Genomic DNA, 18,640 nt, shown 5'->3' with positions numbered 1-18,640 from the left:
GTGATATTGTAAATTCATCACGCTCAATCATAGTGTTTTTTTATCGCAGCTCGCGATAAATTCCTAAATATATTATAAATATATTAAAAAAGTGGTGTCACCATGATGAAGTCATACTGTCTACTACCCATGTCAGCAGCAGCATGCATCATCAGTGTCAATAACATGTCTGTATGTCCTGAGGGACAGCAGCAGGCCCTGGTGGTTCCTGTGCCAGCGGTCACATTTCCTGTCAGTGGGACAAACAGGAAGGCTGTTGGCAGCAGACTCCCTGAGGCCACATAAAGGTGAGAAAGAGGAGTGTGACTAAGCTCTTTTTAAACAGCAGTCAGTACTTTCTCTTGCTGAGTCATTAGGAGATTTATTTATTTTTCCCTTTTGTTCTCTCCGTCTCTGTCGTTTAGGAGCGAGTGTGAGGACTTGTTATTCAGGGGATCCAAAATTGCACTTTACAGCACTTCTCTTGTTATTCTCAACAAAGACATCTGAGATAAACCATCGTGTGTGAGCCGGAAGAAGTCACACGAAAGAGTGTCTGTCTGGGAAGCAGTGTGCTGTTTTTCTAATAGGTTGTACGTGAAAATGAATGTGCGACAGATTATTATTATCTACTGCACGGGGATCATGCGATCAGTCAAGTGTGTGAGTGAATATGCACCTGTGTCTGTCCACAGCTAATCATGCATTCAGCTGCAGCAAACTGCATAATATTTTTGGGGCCCAGTCATGACTGCATGCTCATTGTTGCGGTGACTCACTTTTTTTTAAAAGCACCTTTTATTGCCTGTTTTGTCCTGCCATTGACTGACTCTTAACTCACTACTTTTGTACGGCCCCCGGCTGGGAGGGGCGTCGCCAGCCCCCAGCGGTGTGTTTAGCTAACAGCTAAGAGCTAACAGAGAGTTTCATTTTTTTGCCAAGATTGTAGTACGAGTCTTATATGACGACTTATTGATTGCATCCATAGCTGCTTGTACTGGAGTTTGAATGAAGTGCGTTTTACGATGCCTTATTGGTGTCGCTGCAGACACACCTCTACTGAGTGCACCTTTCTAGTTTATAAGGAATGCAATTTTTCAGTCCTAGGTCAGGATGCCGGATGAGGGCCATGACTGAAAGGTTGCATTTCTAACTCACAGCTGACAATGTGCAGCAATTCAACATTGTCTTTTGCATGATTTCATTTTCCCTTGCAGGTCTCTACCAGGTGTAAATCTTTACTGTTTTTCCTTCTGTAACTAAAAACTTCTGTACACTGTTGTGAGTGAATTTTGAGTGACAACTTGACACTTTTCTCCAGGTTGTGCATCTCTGTAGACAATGCATAAAGAACTATATGGAGTATATACAGCGTGTATGGTCCCAATGATTGGCACGCTGACTGACAGATATAGTTATCGAGAATTTGTTTGATTTCTTGGGAAGTACTGTATATGTGATGGGTTCTATCTGTCAAAGAGAATAAAAATGGGAGTAATTAGAGCCTACTTGCTAAGTTCATGAGAATTACCGTAAACAGCATGGTCCTGTTCTCCTGCAGGCTGGTGGGCTGGACTCCAGCGGAGTGGGCGTGTGCCTCAGTAGTGTTGGTGTGAGAGATCTCAGGTGAGAGTCCATTCTCATCCAGGGCCTGCAGACAGGGGAAGCTGGGGTCTCTTTTGAACAGGATGGGTCGCTTCCCGGCGGTTGGGCTTCCCGCAGCACCGTTACCGACGTCGTCGCTCTCGAGTCCGTTGGGTTGAAAGGTCAATGCCTTCTTCAGCCCGCCCGCCAACCCACCGCCATTCCCTCCTTTGTCGCTCGCCCCCGAGCCATGCAGCTGGCCGAACTTCTCGATGCACTCGTCGATCAGGGCGGGGGGGGCTTTCTTGTGAGCGACACTCGCGCGGCCACAAAACAGCACCTCGAACTTCTTAGAAAAGGCTGTCGGAGACATGGCAGCTGAGAGAGACGAGCGACATGTCTCGGGGGGGTCGTTGCCTCCAGAGGACGTTTTGGTGGAAGTGGAGGTGATGTCATCGCTGCGCGCCGAGCTCTTCCCGGCCTGCCTCAACGTACTGATGATCTCAGGAACCTGGAGGGATAGCAAGCAGGAGATAGGAACTTGAAACTACTGTGATAAAACACCATTTGCGTCACAGTGCCTAGTGAGTATCGCATCCATTTGAACATGAAAAAAAACACCTTGAGAGCTTTTGGAGCCCATGATAAAACAATGAACCCTAAAGTAAAAGGTGAAACTGTGCAACACGCAGCGATCTGTCATTTTCCTGATCAACAAAAGGAATGTTTCCAAACTCACTGCGTACATGAATCTGAAGCTCTATCAAGATGATGTCGTGGAGCATAAACGGAGCCAATGCAAAGATTTTTAACATGTTAACATGCACACTACTTTATTCAAGTTCAAGTTTCTGCTAACTACTTTGCATAGTGTACAAAACCTAATGTCAAACAAAGGCTAAAACGGTTCACACCATCATATCCATTGCCACAATAGAAGTCTTTCTTCAGGTACTTTAATAATCAATAGCTGCTCTTCGTGTTAGACTGGGTGCTCATATGATGGCACACATCAATGAACAGGTGGCTGCCTACAGAAGCAATAGTGCATTAACACTAAAGACCTACTGATTTTCTTCACCCCACCATGAGCTCACCTGAAATGGAGCCGCCCTTGTGACGGCGTGTGTTGAAAAGGAGCCGAATTGGGACCGTTAGTCTCAAAGCAGGCTTTGTACTCACTCTCCTTTTATTTGATTCCCTTCTTTCCTTTCCTCCTGACCCCTCCTTTCCTTTTTTCCTCCTACCTCTCGCTAAATAAACTCGGGCTGTAGTCAACCAAAGACCGAAAGTCTACCTACTCTTCAAACCAAACGGTTAGTGGACCGGTGGAAAACAAAATCTGCATGTTATCTTTAGATTCATTAAATCAGTCACAGTGCACTAAGAGCACTCTACCTAGTACCATAAATGAATTATAAATACATGTCAAACTAGCTGCAGCATATTAAATGAGTTTTTAACCTAATTATTCTATACATAAACAATAACAACAGACTAGTGCTGGGCGGTATACCGGTTTTCATTTCCCGTATGATATGAATTTTTCACACACCGTCATGCAGAGCCGAAACAACTGCTGTCACTCTTCAACAGGCAGCTTAAGATATTCTTCGCTGCTAAGGGCGCTACGGTCGGAGCTAGTTGTCTTAAGGGTATTGAGAGGGACCCCTAATCATGGTTCTAACTTTATAACAACAATTAATAATTCACTGTTTCTTTTGGGCAAATACTTTCTGCCTCTTTAGTCTGTGTGACGTAAATGACAGTTTCCTGCCACGCTCCAGTTCAGTCGGTGCCAGACAGATCAACGCGGACCCTCAATGGTGGCATGGATGGAGCTGTGGTGCATCAGGGCGATCGATACAAAGTATGTCAGGGGGCTTTAGTCTCTTTCATCCTGGGATGATGCACGGCAGGAATAAACAGCAGGACACAAGCAATGCTTTCGGTTCACCGCGGTTTGTTTACTCAGCAGCTGAACCGTCTTTTTAGATCAACTCCATTGATATTAACAATTGCAGTTGCATTACAGTAGAGAGGACCACAGCTGTGTTTTCTGCCCCTACACACACACTGCGCCCCTGTCTGACATCCCAAATGGATCCAGCAGTCAGGATGCAGCCGTTGGTCATCAATAAGTGGAGCACGACGAGTTACAACTACACACACGCACTCACTGCCATCCATAAACTGTATCCAGGAAACTGCAATGTATACAGAGGTTATGTATTATACTGGTTTTGTATTACTTGGCTGTGAATGCAGTTTATATAATCTATGTAAACACTCATTTTCAGACTTCGCAGATTCAAGCGAGCATCGGACACAGAGCAGAGCGGCAGAAAAGGCTTTGTTGCTCATGTCCGGCTTCCTGGATATTCATGTTCGGACTGGGCCATTCATTATTCCTACACCACACGCACGCACGCGCACGCGCACACACACACACACACACACACACACACACACACACACACACACACACACACACACACACACACACACACACACACACACACACACACACACACACACACACACACACACACACACACACACACACACACTACTTTTAAAGAACATTCCCTTGATGCTACATCTTTTCTCTTAATATGCAGAAAATCTAACTCCAAAGTATTCCACAACATGGTTATTTCAATTCAAATTGACACGTCTTGCTGGCTTTCGTGACAAAACGCACGAAAAACGAGGAGTAACTTTTGGTAAGACATCACACGTACCGTTGTATGAGGATACGTTGGGCTGTTGGTCAGCTTGATACAGTTACTAAGCTAAACTAAACCAATTCTGTTATCCATCGTCGTGATCAATACTGGTTTGATAGCAGACACTGATCATTCAGCTGCACCACAATCGTGGTTTAATGTGACTCACTGAGTCAGTCTGAAAGGAATACAGCCAAAAGGTGCAGGTGTGCATTGTTTGACTATGACTGCGGCTCACTGCCATTTCACACAACAATTGTTTTGTAGTGGATAAGTAATGAGCAGAACAAAAGAATGAAATCCAATCAATAATATGATGACAGAGTAAAAACTCTGTGGACCTTTAAGCCGGATAACCTCGGATTAAGATCATGACGTTCACTGTGTTTTGTTACAAACACACCGACTGAGATCTCGTCTCTGCTGGACACAGCAGGGACACTGGTGACTTGTAGCCTTCTGCTGATAGTTGGCAGCCGTTGCAACATCAACGCAGTAACTAAAAGGACAACATAGAGCAGGGGTGGCCAACCCGCGGCTCGCGAGCCGCATGCGGCTCTTTGCCCGGTTTCATGCGGCTCTTACGTTCATATCGAAGTTTGTATTTGTGTTTTTTTAATGTTCGTCAAACGCGCATGTGCGGCCACAGATTACGTTCCTCGTCGACCCATTTAACGCCGAGACGGACTGTTTGGAAGCCCCGCTAGTCACAGATGAGGATGCGGCTGAGTTGGAGATGATCGATCTTTGTGAGGAGGACCAACTCAAACCTGCTTTAAGGGACCATTGAGTTCTGGAAAAGTGTGCCAATGAAAAAATACCCCAATGTCAAACGGGCTGCGCTTAAGATACTGTCAATGTTTGGGTCAACATACGTCTGCGAGTCTGTGTTTTCTACCCTGAAACACGTGAAATCAAAGCATCGATCTGTTCTGACTGACACCCATGTGAAAGAATTGCTTCGAGTGGCAACAACGGAATACAAGCCAGATTTGAAGAGGATTGTTCAAGGCAAGGAATGCCAGAAGTCCCACTAAGTAACATGCATAGTAAAAGAAAAACACTATTGTAAATTATTATATTTTTGTTTGTGGACTTGGTTGAACTGAGAGTTTGTCTGTGTGAGACAGTGTACACAATGTTCATTGTTGAAAATGACTGGCCTGTGGTCTTAGGAGTCCATTTCTGTCATTATCATATTGGTGTGTGACATTTACAATAAATCTGGCTGAGCAAAGGTATGTGTGTGTGTGAGGAAGGGATAGGGTGATGTTCATGTGTGCCCATGTGTATGATGTGGCTCTTTGCGGTAACACAGTAAAAAATGTGGCTCTTGGTCTCTGACTGGTTGGCCACCCCTGACATAGAGAGTAAAAGCCTCCCTCTCGTCCAGCGCTAGCAAAACAGCTGATTGACCGCAGAGAGGCGGACTGCAGCTCAGTGTCTCTCAGCGAGTGGTTATTCCTGCAAAAAAGTAAGCCGAACATCTATCTTTACTCATTTACCGAGTTTTCTACTTTGACAGAAATGACTAATGTCTTCACAAATTCATCAGCATTTCCCAGGCCACTACCGAATAAGACTTCCTCTATGTAAATATACATAACTAGAACTCGGTGAGTAGAAGTAGGAAGTTTGCATTCTTGTTGTTGTGCGATTGTGCGTCAACTTCAGTTTATTTAAAGAGAAAGAAAATTACCCAGAGAAAGAAAAGTACACACTCACATTATAATGTTAAAATGACAACAACACACTTCACTGCAATAATCTCCCACTGCACACCTACAAACACTGCACACCCACAAACACTGCACACCGCACACCCACATCTCCTAGTTTCCCAAGCTGGGTGCTCAGATCACTGACTGCTTCCCCTTGTTGAGGTAATGGTAGCTAACCCAATCCTGTGGCTGTTACACTGGCATCAAGACAACGTAAAGGAGGATGGAGTTAATGGGTTAGTGAGACAAGAGATGTATGAGGGAGCCCGTCCATTTAAAGCCTCACAGCTGTGTTTGTGTACCACGGGCATGGAGAGTTCATTATGATAAATAAAGCCGGAAGATCAGGGAATAAAAAGAAAATCTGTGGTACTTTTATCAATTTAATAAAACAAACAATAGATAAAAGATATGATGCTACAAAAATACATCATTATCATCATCAGAAACAACATACAAGTCGGGCTATAACCTTTGTCTGCAAACACACACACATGCTTCTAGAGTACTGCAGGAATGAGTCCTTAAATCCTAAAATGAAGATGTTTTTGCACTCGTCTCAAAGTAAATTGGATTTTGTATAGATGCGTGACAGAAGGTCTGCGGTTACCACAAGCTTCAGAGATTGTAACGTTTTGTTCACGTCAGTAAATACCTCTCTCATGAATGTTGAAGCTGTAGGAGTTAAAAAGGCAGCTGACTGAGACTACAAAGTGTCCTCACTAGAACACTCGTCCTCCAGGTCATGTGGCCGTGGTGTTGTTCCTTTATAGCCTGTTTATGATTTTTACTTCTGCTGATTGTATTCACGCTTCTAAAATCATAAAAGTGCCATTCACATGTGAAGATTATCTTGCTGAACAAAACATGCAAGTATCATACATTTTTTTTGTTTGACACAGAGTTTATTTTCTGCAACAATCCAAAATCCAAAAGGAGAAATCCCTTCCGGGGGTCGGCCTGCACGTCCTCCCTGCAGCGCTCTGCTGTGAGCCCAGCTAGCAGCAGAGCGCTGCAGGGAACCAGACCACGGAACAGAGAATGAGGAAGAAGACGAGCGAAGCAGAAGCAGTGGTTGAGTCACATCATTGGTGACGTAACACCGCCGCCTCACACACCTGACTCTTCAGGCCGGGTCCTGCTGCGTCTTGCCTCGGCATGAGCTTCGCTAGCTCTTGTTCTTAAAACAATAACAGCCTCGTCATCATGAGCAACAATAATCCAATCATTTAAGGGCTCTGCACACTCACACAGTCCTCAGGTAACGGATTGGACATCGCTGAAGTTGTTGGGAGTGATGGGAATTTTGTGGGGTCGCCAATAGACCTTTTTCACAGCAGAATTTTCTGATATTTGGTAGGAAATGTCAAAAGTCTGCCCTCTGTGAATACTTCCTAGGGTTGAATTGTAAAGTGACACGTGATGCTGTGTAGCCTGGATGGTTTGTTAGCACGTGACCAACACTCAGGCACAGATAAGTATAGTTAGATTTATTATAATAATTATTATTCTAGAGCAGGGAGAGAGGCTGTTAAAAAGGTAGTGAATGAAGAAACGCTAACGTTGGAGCTCATCAATACTCTGGTCTTTAATAATTGAGCAGTGGCCCGTTTAACACAGGCTCTCTGTACCCATGCCTCGTGATAAGCTGCAGTCGGGACATAAAACATTCAATCTCTCACATCAAACACTGGACCTGCGGACCTTTTGTGTCAACAGAATGGAAAAGGAGGGGTGGAGTGAGATATAAAAAGAAAAGAGGAGTCGATAAAGGAAAAGAAAGAGATGGTGCTGAGTTCAAACATGAACTTAAATCTCAGAACTGTTACCTCTGAGCTTCTTAGCAGTTTACCGGCAAACAGTCAATGGAAGTGTTCCCTGACTGATGTGTGTCCGTGTCCGTCTCTGTGTCATTACATGTTTTTAAAAGCTACCAGGAAGTCTTCCAGGCCCCTCTTCCTTTGCCTCCGTATATTTATATTCATGCGAGTAAAGTTAAACAACTCGGGATAAGAGGGAACTTTTGCAGCTTCTAAATTTGACTTTTTATTATGACGTATCTGAGCGCAGCACGCTGCTTTTTATAAACTCTCCATGTCTTCAAGATAAGGGCCTCTCACATGGCACTAAATATAAACACACAGTGGGATTTGGAAGCTTGTGAGGAAGAACTATAGATCCATGTTTTGGTGATGTAGGACCCTGTTCAGACAGACATCAGGAGACAACGAGTACATAGATAGCTGGAGAGCGACAGAAGTTAGCTGGGATCATCCACATGCATCTACTCTCAACTTTCTTACTCATGCTCTGCCATTAAAAAAGCACACCTCCGTGATTATCTTGCATTGGAATACACAGTTCAAAAGGCTTTCTCCTAAGCATCGGGCTTTAAATCAGCCAACCACTAGAACCACTGCCTGGCGGTTGTATCCCTCCACCAACCAGTCAAGTTGCCGTTTATATCTGTCTGTCATCAGTTCATCATTTCATTTGTGTGAAATTGTCATAATTACCGGAGTTACGGCCAAAAACGTGATTTGTGAGGTCACAGCGACCCTTGACCACAATAAATTGTAATAAAGTAAAGTGTCATTCTTGAGTCCAGGTGGATGTTTGTGCCAAACTTGATGAGAGGAGATCGAGATGTTGCGTTCACGAGAATAAACGTACGTACGGATGGACAACCGGAAAGACATTATGTTTACCACTGATACAGTAGCAGATGTATGCGTCCCATCTACTGACAACATACCAAGCAATGACAGCAAAACTGCAGAGTATTGAACCATACATAGTAAATACTGCATTACACCACACAGCTACTTTCTATTTCCCACAACCCTTGTATGCTTGAGGAGGGAGATATTTGAATCACTTCAATAAAAAAAACATAATAAGCAAAAACCATTGACACATTTAGCCCATGACCAGATCTAAATGTGTTCATTGCGTTTCCCTAACCTATTTAACGCAGCAGAACGCAGCATTTCTTTTCATTTTAAAGCGGCTCGTGCCGTCTTTCACCTGTTTGATCGCTGCTTCTCTCACTGTTCTCCTCTCCCAACGTGCTGCTAGTGTCTACTTGTTTTCAATCACTGTGACATGAGAGTGGAGTCTGCTATCTGTCCACTACCAACAGACTTCTCTCTGTTTTGCTGACGCCCCCCCTAAATCTACCCCTTCCTCTTCCTTCTGCTTTCACTGCTCGACTCTCTGAAACAGCAGACACGTTTAGTCCTAACGTGACCCTCTCCTCTCACTCCCGTCTTTAAGGACGCGGGCCGTACAGAGGAGGATTTGTTTTCTCACATTATACTGGTTCAGTCTTTTCTCATTTCAGCCCCTCGGCTCTGCTCAGCATGATTACGTCATAGTCTACACAAACAAAGCTCAAACACTCCAGCTGATCAATAATTGGAGCACAGACTGTACATAGGAAGTGAACTTATTTGTTGGAACGTCACCCTTTGGTTTGTGCACTGTGGTTTTGAAGCCTAGAGTTTGCCATTTCAGCGGTCGCCATCTTGGTTTTTTTGCAACCAGTAAGTGGAAGTTACCATATTTGGACTGCGGAGGAATGACACTGTGGTAGTGACGCCGTATACGGCTCTGGTAGTGACCTGTCAATCACATTAAACCCGCCCTAGAGCAACTCTTCTTTATGGTCTATTTGACTCTAAATGGACCATCATTTACTAAATGAACATCATGCTGTATTGAAGAAGACTTGAAACTAGAGATTGAGACCATAAACTCATGTTTACAATGTTTACTGAGGTAATAAATCAAGAGAGAAGTAGAGTCATTTTCTCATAGACTTCTATACGATCTGACTTCTTTTTACAACCAGAGGAGTCGCCCCCTGATGGCCATTAGAGAGAATACAAGTTAAAGGCACTTCGGCTTTGGCTTCACTTTTCAAAATCGGGTTGCTGCTAGAATTTGAGTCATTTTTCAAGCAAAAATAGCAGCATTTGCTGATGGCGGCTCTTAAAATTAAAATGGGCTTTTTTCCCACCATTTTTATACATTCCACAGATGAAATAACCTGCATATTAATTATATGCATATGATATTGAAAATAATAGTTTGTCCCAGCCTTTAAGAAACGTATTCAGTTTCTGTGATACCAATGGAAACCAATTAACTGTTTCTAAGCAATGACGGTGTAGTCACTAATAGTAGGGTTAGGGATCTCTCCAACCATGTTGAATGCAAGCAGACGCATTTCTTTGTACGTCATCGTCATATGTCGTGCACTCCTGGATTTCTTATTCCAATACTTCCCCCCTTTTCACATCTGATCTGGAGTTGTGGATTGAGAGCACTGAAGGGCGGAGAGTTTGCTGCTCAGAGAGCAGTGTGAGCCACAGACACACGGCATCTTGTTCAGCACGACATGTACATGATCTCAGACAGGAAGGCGGTGGGACACAGCCTCGGGCTGTGACCAGCAAACTTGGCCTCTCGCAGAGGAGCAACGCTGAAAAAGCATGTTGCCTCCCGCCGAACCAGAACTAAATAGGACTACTGTTGTGCTGACCTCCAAAAGAAGGAAGTTACACAAGTACAAGTAAAAGAGAAGCTGCGACTCAGTGCAATAAACAAAATGAACTTTTCAGTGTTTGTCGAAGAGAGCAAAAAGGTCAAAAGGGGAGAAAATGACATGAAGTACGTATTCAGTTAGTATTATTACAAAAAGTAATGTATTCTCTGCTCTTTCTGAAGCATCTAGTTCCCCTCTCACACTGCTGAGGGACGTCAGCAGTTCCCACATTTATGAAACAGCAGCAGGCGGATGTGACAAGAAGTTTGCCCAACAAAGATTAAAGACAAAACAACAAATCCACTATCGTCTACCAAGACATTTCTACCTAACACCAACATGACATGCTGTGGAAATTGAAATTTCATGTCACCATTATCCTGGCAAGAATAATTGTGATTCACGATATTATTCCCACAATCATCAAAATATGCTTAAAATTCTTAATAAACATACTGGAATCACTTTACCTTAAATTTAGTTAAAAAACAAATATTTGCATGAAATCAGATGGGACACATATTTCTTTCTGTTGTTGTGAAAAACCAACCAACCAAACAATCTAATCATAATCAGGGAATAAATCACAAACCAGGCTCCATTTTTCACTTCTCTACCAAGTCAGTGAGCTAGACAGCTTTTTCAAGTCACTCATGGAGGACATTCACGATCCGCCCAATGACAACAAACCGCAATCAACTCATTGTGTTTTTACAGCGATCCGTGATAGAATGCTATATGGTCCCATTCCTAATCACTCATTCATAGAATCACCAACTGTGTTGCTCAAAACTATCTTAGTATCTAGTTAATGATCTGCATTAATGAATGAAAAGACAAATTACTCTAACGCACCACCTTAATCAAAATACTTTGTATAATCACTGTAGGTCAGATCTACAACACGAGCCTGAATGGATAAACTGGTTCAACTAATACAAAATGAGAAGTTCCAGAGGAATGTGGCTGAACACAGCACACAGCAGCCGGCCTAGAAACATCAACAACAGGGATGACGAGCCAGAGAAGAAAAAGCCCCACTTCTGCACTTCCCATGGTCATGTGCCCGGGTCTTGTGGAGCGAAGCCACAAGTTCAAAGTACAGAGGAGCCACCCGGCAGACGAGAACCATTACTGACAGAAAGTGAAGCACGAAAAGACAGAAAGAGGAAAAAAAACATTAAGGGGGGGGGGGGGGGGTAGTCGTAAAGCAGTCCGACACATTGACATCCCTCTGTTGGGATTAAGGAGCCACTTCACAGCACAAAGACGAAGCGAGGCGGAGATGACGAACTCATTCAAATGTGATAGCGAGGACACAATGTAGGGGCTTGTTGTCAAAGTGCTCTGCTGAGTCACAATGAACTCCCGGCTGAGAATGAACGAGGTCAGTGAGGCTCACAGATAATGTCCTCATCTAGGAAGATTGTTAGGTGGAGCTCAAAGTCTGACAGGATGACTAGCGAGGCAGGTAAAAAAAAAAAAAAACGTCAAATGAACAAAAACAAAGACAGACTGCTCGGCAAGTAAGAGCAAGAACATACAAAGACAGACGGTCAGTTACATGAAGGCAGAGGGGGGCCTCCAGTTTTAAAGTTAAAAGCGGCACAAAGACCGTGTCACAGGAAGAGGGAGGGAGAGGCATGTGAGACCAGAGGGATTACCAGAAGAGGGCATGGCACAAAGACAAAGGGAGATTCCAAGCACTCTTGGGACAATTTGGGTGGTCATTAACCCCAATTACTTTTGTTCTACAACAACATTTTTCTTGTCAAAATCTAAAAAGCTGAAGTGAAGGCAGTTGTTGAATGTGAGGAAGTTATTTCAGTCAAGTCATTCTGGAGATGGCCGAGTCATTCAAACCCAGTAAATATCACCCTCCATCACAATCGCTTAATCTGGGGGGAACAAACGGCCACACTCTCCCCAATATTTTGCAGTTCAAATGGTGACATTGAGTCTCACTGTAGGACGAGGCTACGAGGTCCTCAGAGCTGGAGCCGCACCGCGTGACCTCGCCTCCATTTCCAGGAGTCAGTCCTGGCGTGAGCACAATGCTTGTGGAGGTGATATCCCCGTGACTCACTCTCATACACCTACATTTGGCTCGTGTTTACAACGGCTCAGCAGACTGGATTTTCATGTACTCAACTCTACAGAGGGTCGGACAGTCAACTAAAGCACTGATTAACAGGAGCTGCAGCTTTAACAGCATCCAGTTGAGGAAGAATGGCATATTTAGTGACTGGAGTGATTGTAGACTGTTGAGCAACACCGTGAGTTATGAGGGCGATGATGCACTGACCAAGTTTCTCTGGCACAAATGAGACTGTTCAGAAAACTACTAATGATCATTTCCTAAAATCGATTAATCTGCGCATTATTTTTTCCAGGAATCAACTAATTATTTTTGTTAGAATTGTTTAAAAAGAAATGTGAAAAATGTTATGAAAGACTTATTATTTTGCCACGTTTGCTTAAAAATAGGTTGTTTTTTAATCTCCAATTAACTATAGCTCAAAATATATAACCACTAGCAGTGACGGTGACGGTCTTGTTCTGACCCCCGCCACAGGCACACACTATAGCTTGCAGCAGATAAACAATAATAAACCTGACTGACTGACAATACACGCTGTATTAAAATCTCCACTCTATTAACTACCTGTCAAATAAACATCCACAGAAAGTACCAAAGCTCAAAAAATGAAATCTTCAAACTTCAAAGTTGGCACATCTATTGTAAATACATTTATACATTTTCTTTAACTTCCAACAGTACATTCAATTTAAACCTGCTAGAAACCCAAGTGACCCTGAATAACTACAGCCAGCAGAAAAACAGCAACCTCAGAGATGACGTTTACACTCATCCTTTCTTGACCAGCTATGGTAGGGTTCTTGACCAGCTATGGTCGGGTTCTTGACCAGCTATGGTCGGGTTCTTGACCAGCTATGGTAGGGTTCTTGACCAGCTATGGTAGGGTTCTTGACCAGTTATGGTAGGGTTCTTGACCAGCTATGGTAGGGTTCTTGACCAGCTATGGTAGGGTTCTTTACCAGTTATGGTAGGGTTCTTGACCAGCTATGGTAGGGTTCTTGACCAGCTATGGTCGGGTTCTTGACCAGCTATGGTAGGGTTCTTGACCAGCTATGGTCGGGTTCTTGACCAGCTATGGTAGGGTTCTTGACCAGCTATGGTCGGGTTCTTGACCAGCTATGGTAGGGTTCTTGACCAGTTATGGTAGGGTTCTTGACCAGCTATGGTAGTGTTCTTGACCAGCTATGGTAGGGTTCTTTACCAGCTATGGTAGGGTTCTTTACCAGTTATGGTAGGGTTCTTGACCAGCTATGGTAGGGTTCTTTACCAGTTATGGGAGGGTTCTTGACCAGCTACTGCAGTAGCCAGATGTCCCACAATGTTACAGTTAAGAGAAATTAGAGCATCTATGTTAAAAGGTCACTTGGTATGTTCACTGTCAAACAAACGGGCACATTGTACAGAAAGAATAGTGTAGTTAGCTAAATAAAGAACGTGTATTAAAACTAACGAGTGTGGGAAAACAATACTAGACATGTACCGACTATTCTGCTGGAGTCGCGTAACAAGTCGTGTAACTTAGCTAACGTTAACGAGAGCTAACTTGTTGAACTTGGCTAACGACAGGTTTCTAATGGGAACGCTAACGAGCTAACTCACCACTTAGCACGGCAAGGAAATTAAACAACAGCGCGTTTTAAACGTAACTTACATCTTTCTGCTCTTGTTTGATGTTGAACAAGTTGAGTCGCTGGAGTCGCGCTTTCATCCCATCCGCCATAAACTTCACCAAAGCGAGACCTGAGCGATTAACGCTACTTCTCTGCGACTTGTCTCTGACAGTGTGGGACACCTCAATATCATTTCATTGGAAAGTTGATCTTGCTCCCTGAAGCAGAGGAGCCTGCGCTTAATCGTCAAGTTGGCCAACATACAATTATAACACATCCGGTTTGGGAATTTCAAAGTAAGATCATTCTAATCACTCCCCATGGATATATTTCACACGCAACATTGTTTGCTTTTGTTTTGACAGGTCAACTGCCCAACTTCCGACTTTATTCTAGCTAACCGTGGTTAGCTTGTCGCAGCTAAATCCGCCAATACGTTTGGAAATTGGGGTGGACACAGTTCCTGTCCCGGGGTAGTCAAACTTTAGGCGGTGGACTTTTGGGAGGTTTTCACTAAACCGTTGCATGATTAAGACTGTTATCTTCGTTGCTATGGCCGAGTATGAACAGTATTTCCGGTCTGTAAAGCAGAGCAGACCTCATCAAGCAGGAATGAATGCCCGTGGGATGCACTGATAGCTGGGAATGAATGATGAAGTTTCAACTGTTATGTCAAAGTCCTTCGGTCAACATTTGACACCGCTTTGTCTCAAGCTCCACAGCGTCAGTGCAGAACTGATTACAGTTTGTGTTGTAGATTACTGACAGTAACATCCAGTAAATATCATTAACCGTCTCCTTTGTGTCTTACAATGAACCAATAGGTTAACTACTGTAAGACCAAGACCTGATCTAATCTGTGTGTTTGTTTTTTACCACCAGTTACTTATAAAGAGTGATTCAATTAATTCACCTCTGTATAGATTTTTTTATATACTGGACTAGTCAAACCCACGTGTTGACAGTTGTAGGACTCAATCAAAAGCCATTATGATTCATTTCATTATTTAATGGCAAGTACAAATAGTGATATGCAACAGTTAGTAGGGAAAAATAAAGTATCACATGTGGTTATTATTTACTAATATCTAATCTAAGAGGAAACAGTGGGTTTGTATGTAAATTTAGTTTTTATTAAGTCAGACTTTTTGACTTTTCTGTCACAAGCAAACTTGTCACACATAAACATGGAATACAAATCTAATATTGTGGTGATCTGTTTGTAATTAATAGTGAACTATATATTTACTTAATTACATGTTGATATTTAAAAGAGAACAGTTATTTTAATCATCATGATCACTGTAAATTAATCACCAATAGTCTGATAGCACAATTAATCTGAGGTCACTGGTGAACACTGACTAGTGATGAAAATAAGAGGTTATTGTGTAACCAAAATACTGTCAGTACCAGTAACTAGATTGAATGGACCAGTGCCTGTTAACTGTCCAAATTGACTAGAAAACAATAAAATAGTACATTAGTCATTTAGTCATTACCACCGTTTGACTTGCAGAATAGTGATCAGGTAATAAAAAAGCTAAATAATTAAATAAATAAAAATAATTACATAATTATTTAGAATTAATGATGAATTAAAACACAAACACGCGGCACCCGAAATCAAATAAGCAAACGTGCATTCATGAAATGTTCACGCTGAAGCATTGTGAACGTTGGACGCTTCAGTGGTGACACCTGGTGGTTACTTTGTGCCACTGCAGGAGCAGCAGAGGAAAACACCACAGACCCTCTGAGAGGTTTCTGTCCCCCTGACACAGAAGAAGAAGAAGCTTTTCTTCAGCAGGACTTACATTTTGTACTAATGACACTTTTTCCTGCAATGATTATTTTCAAACAAATAATGCTCACAGCAGACATCTCTACATGATTATAAATTACTGCACAGTGAATATCAAAACACAGCTAATGAATTGGATCGCGAATATCTTGAATGTCTCATATGACTCTTATGTATGAAAAGTCATATTTGTCATATTTTTTAGCAGTTTGATTTTGTTGGGTGAGTATTTTCCCTAATCTCATTGAGGCCTCTCTCACACACACACGTACACTTGTATGGAAAGAAATCCAGGTCAAAAGTTTTGTTCATTTAAAAAAGAAATTTTAACCTGAAAGTTCAAGTTGTGGTCTTGAACATTGAAAAAATACAGCAATGTATTCCAAATAGAAAAACAAGTGAATGAAAAAATGTTTTGGGTTGAATATCATTTTGATTCCGTTCTGGAATTTTTTAAAATTCATTTTTGTTTTCATTTTTCACTTTCATATATATTTTGATATTTTAGTTCTTATATTTTTCCGGTTTCAAATCTTTTTTTCACTTTCAGGTCGTTTTTTTCAGTTCAGATCAGCAGTGAAACACATATTGAAGACCAGCGTCATTGACCCATTTGGCCACAAGAGGGAGTTTTATGCTGTCACTCATGATGACACGCCCCTCTCAGATGATGCCACGCCCCCCACGCTAGATCGAGTCAAAAGCCTGAAATGAAAAAAAACGATCTGAACTGAAAAAAAATACCTGAAAGTGAAAAAGATTTGAAACCGAAAAAAAAAAAGATTTGAATCTGAAAATATAAAATATGAAACTGAAAAACATAAGAACTAAAATTCCAGAGCTGAATCAAAATTATATTATATCCTTATTTTTATTTTGAATACATTGCTGTATTTTTCAAGACCACAACTTGAACCTGAATTTTTTCAAATGAACAAAACCTTTGACCTGGATTTAGCTCCATACACTTGCACCTCTGTAAAATCGAGGGCCATCATTGACGTATTACATTACCTTAAAAGGAGCAGTGTGTAGGATTTAGTGGCATCTAGCGGTGAGGTTGCAGATTGCAACCAATTTAACACATCTCTGCTCACCCCTCCCTTGCCAAGTGTGTTGAAAACTACGGTGGCCTTCAGGTAACGTAAAAAATGCAAAAGGCTCTCACGAGAGCCAGTGTTTGGTTTGTCCTTTCTGGGCTACTGTAGAACCATGGCGGTGTCCGTAGATATGAGCTGCTCATTCTGAGCTAACGAAAACACAACCATTCTAAGCTTCAGGTGATTATACACTGATGAAAACATAATTATGAATATTATATTCAATTTCTTCCAATACAATCCCCCTAAATCCTACACTGGCCCTTTAACTATCATTACTGCTATCACTGCATGCTGGACAAAAGGTCACATTTAATATCACAAGGGCTCATCATGCCTGTTATGATAAAGTGCAGCAAAATGTCATCTGGACTATTAGCATTTTCTCCTCTTCTCTATTTTTAAATGCAAGCCCATAGTTAAGCACTCTGTTGTTTGCTGCACATACAATTGTGATGCAAATAAATGTACCATCAACTCCCCGAAGTGTGTGTGTGTGGTTCAGTGTTTCCTGTGTATAAACGTTCACAGATCTGGTTCACTGCAGTTCATGCACCTATATTATATATATATACTGTATATATATTACTAAAGCAAAAATAGTCTTGTATTGACATTTGGCAATGCTCAGGAATGCCACACATATTCATGCATGCATGCTGTGTGTGTGTGTGTGTGTGTGTGTCCCAATGTGACAGAGATAGAGCAACAGGTGGTCAGCTTGACATCATCATCATCACATTCTCCAAAGTGCTGAAGCAGAGAGAGAGAACAACAAGCAACACACACACACACACACACACACACACACACACACACACACACACACACACACACACACACACACACGTGTGTGCACAAACTCCACAAAACGAAAACACAGGCGCTGGGCCACAGGAAGTGGTCACCATGGAAACTCGGTTCTACATCCTGCTTGGTTAATGTAAAGCAAGCTTGTTTGACTCTCCCTACACACACACAGCCTGTGTGTGTGTGTGTCTGTGTGTGTGAGATTGAGTGCAATTCATCTGCATATATATATATATATATATATATATATATATATGTGTGTTATTGTACATCGTCATTAAATGTTTGTACTTACATCTGTTTTATTTTTTTATATTTTTCTTGTTTATTTGTAAACTTGTTTATGTACGTTCAGACCAAAGTGAAAACCGGAGTCAAATTCCATGTACGCGTACCCATACATGGCCAATAAAGCTGATTCTGATTAAATCAAAGTCAAACTGCCATTTTATACTCTGCCTTCTCTGACTCATTTGGGATCCTCCATTGTCTTTGGTATGTTGGGGCATGGCGCTATCGAATGTCTCTGGCTCGACTCGGGACACCAGCTGGGACATCACAGTGCCGAGGCCGGCCGGCGAGAGAGCTCGCCATGTGGAGGAGAGGTGAAAGGATTTTTGGAGGTCATGAGTGTGTTGGTCAGCGCGGGCATG

At 42.4% G+C, this 18,640-nt stretch overlaps 1 protein-coding gene across 3 annotated transcripts in view; it reads right to left on the bottom strand.

Annotated features, from left to right (window-relative positions):
• tbc1d1 (TBC1 (tre-2/USP6, BUB2, cdc16) domain family, member 1) overlaps positions 1-18,640 on the bottom strand; it is a 47,639-nt gene that overhangs the window by 27,145 nt on the left and 1,854 nt on the right. For 2 of the 3 annotated variants that reach the window (XM_079159228.1, XM_079159229.1), the window contains exon 3: positions 1,511-2,074. In XM_079159228.1, coding sequence (XP_079015354.1) covers positions 1,511-2,074 — 564 coding nt within the window. Of the gene's footprint in view, positions 1-1,510; positions 2,075-14,314; positions 14,446-18,640 lie in introns of those variants that run through there. The other variant, XM_079159230.1, reaches the window with a different exon arrangement.

Source organism: Pholis gunnellus (assembly GCF_910591455.1).
Source record: "Pholis gunnellus genome assembly, chromosome: 5".
In the NCBI taxonomy this organism is placed as follows: domain Eukaryota; kingdom Metazoa; phylum Chordata; class Actinopteri; order Perciformes; family Pholidae; genus Pholis; species Pholis gunnellus.
This window is presented reverse-complemented; position numbering and strand designations above follow the sequence as displayed.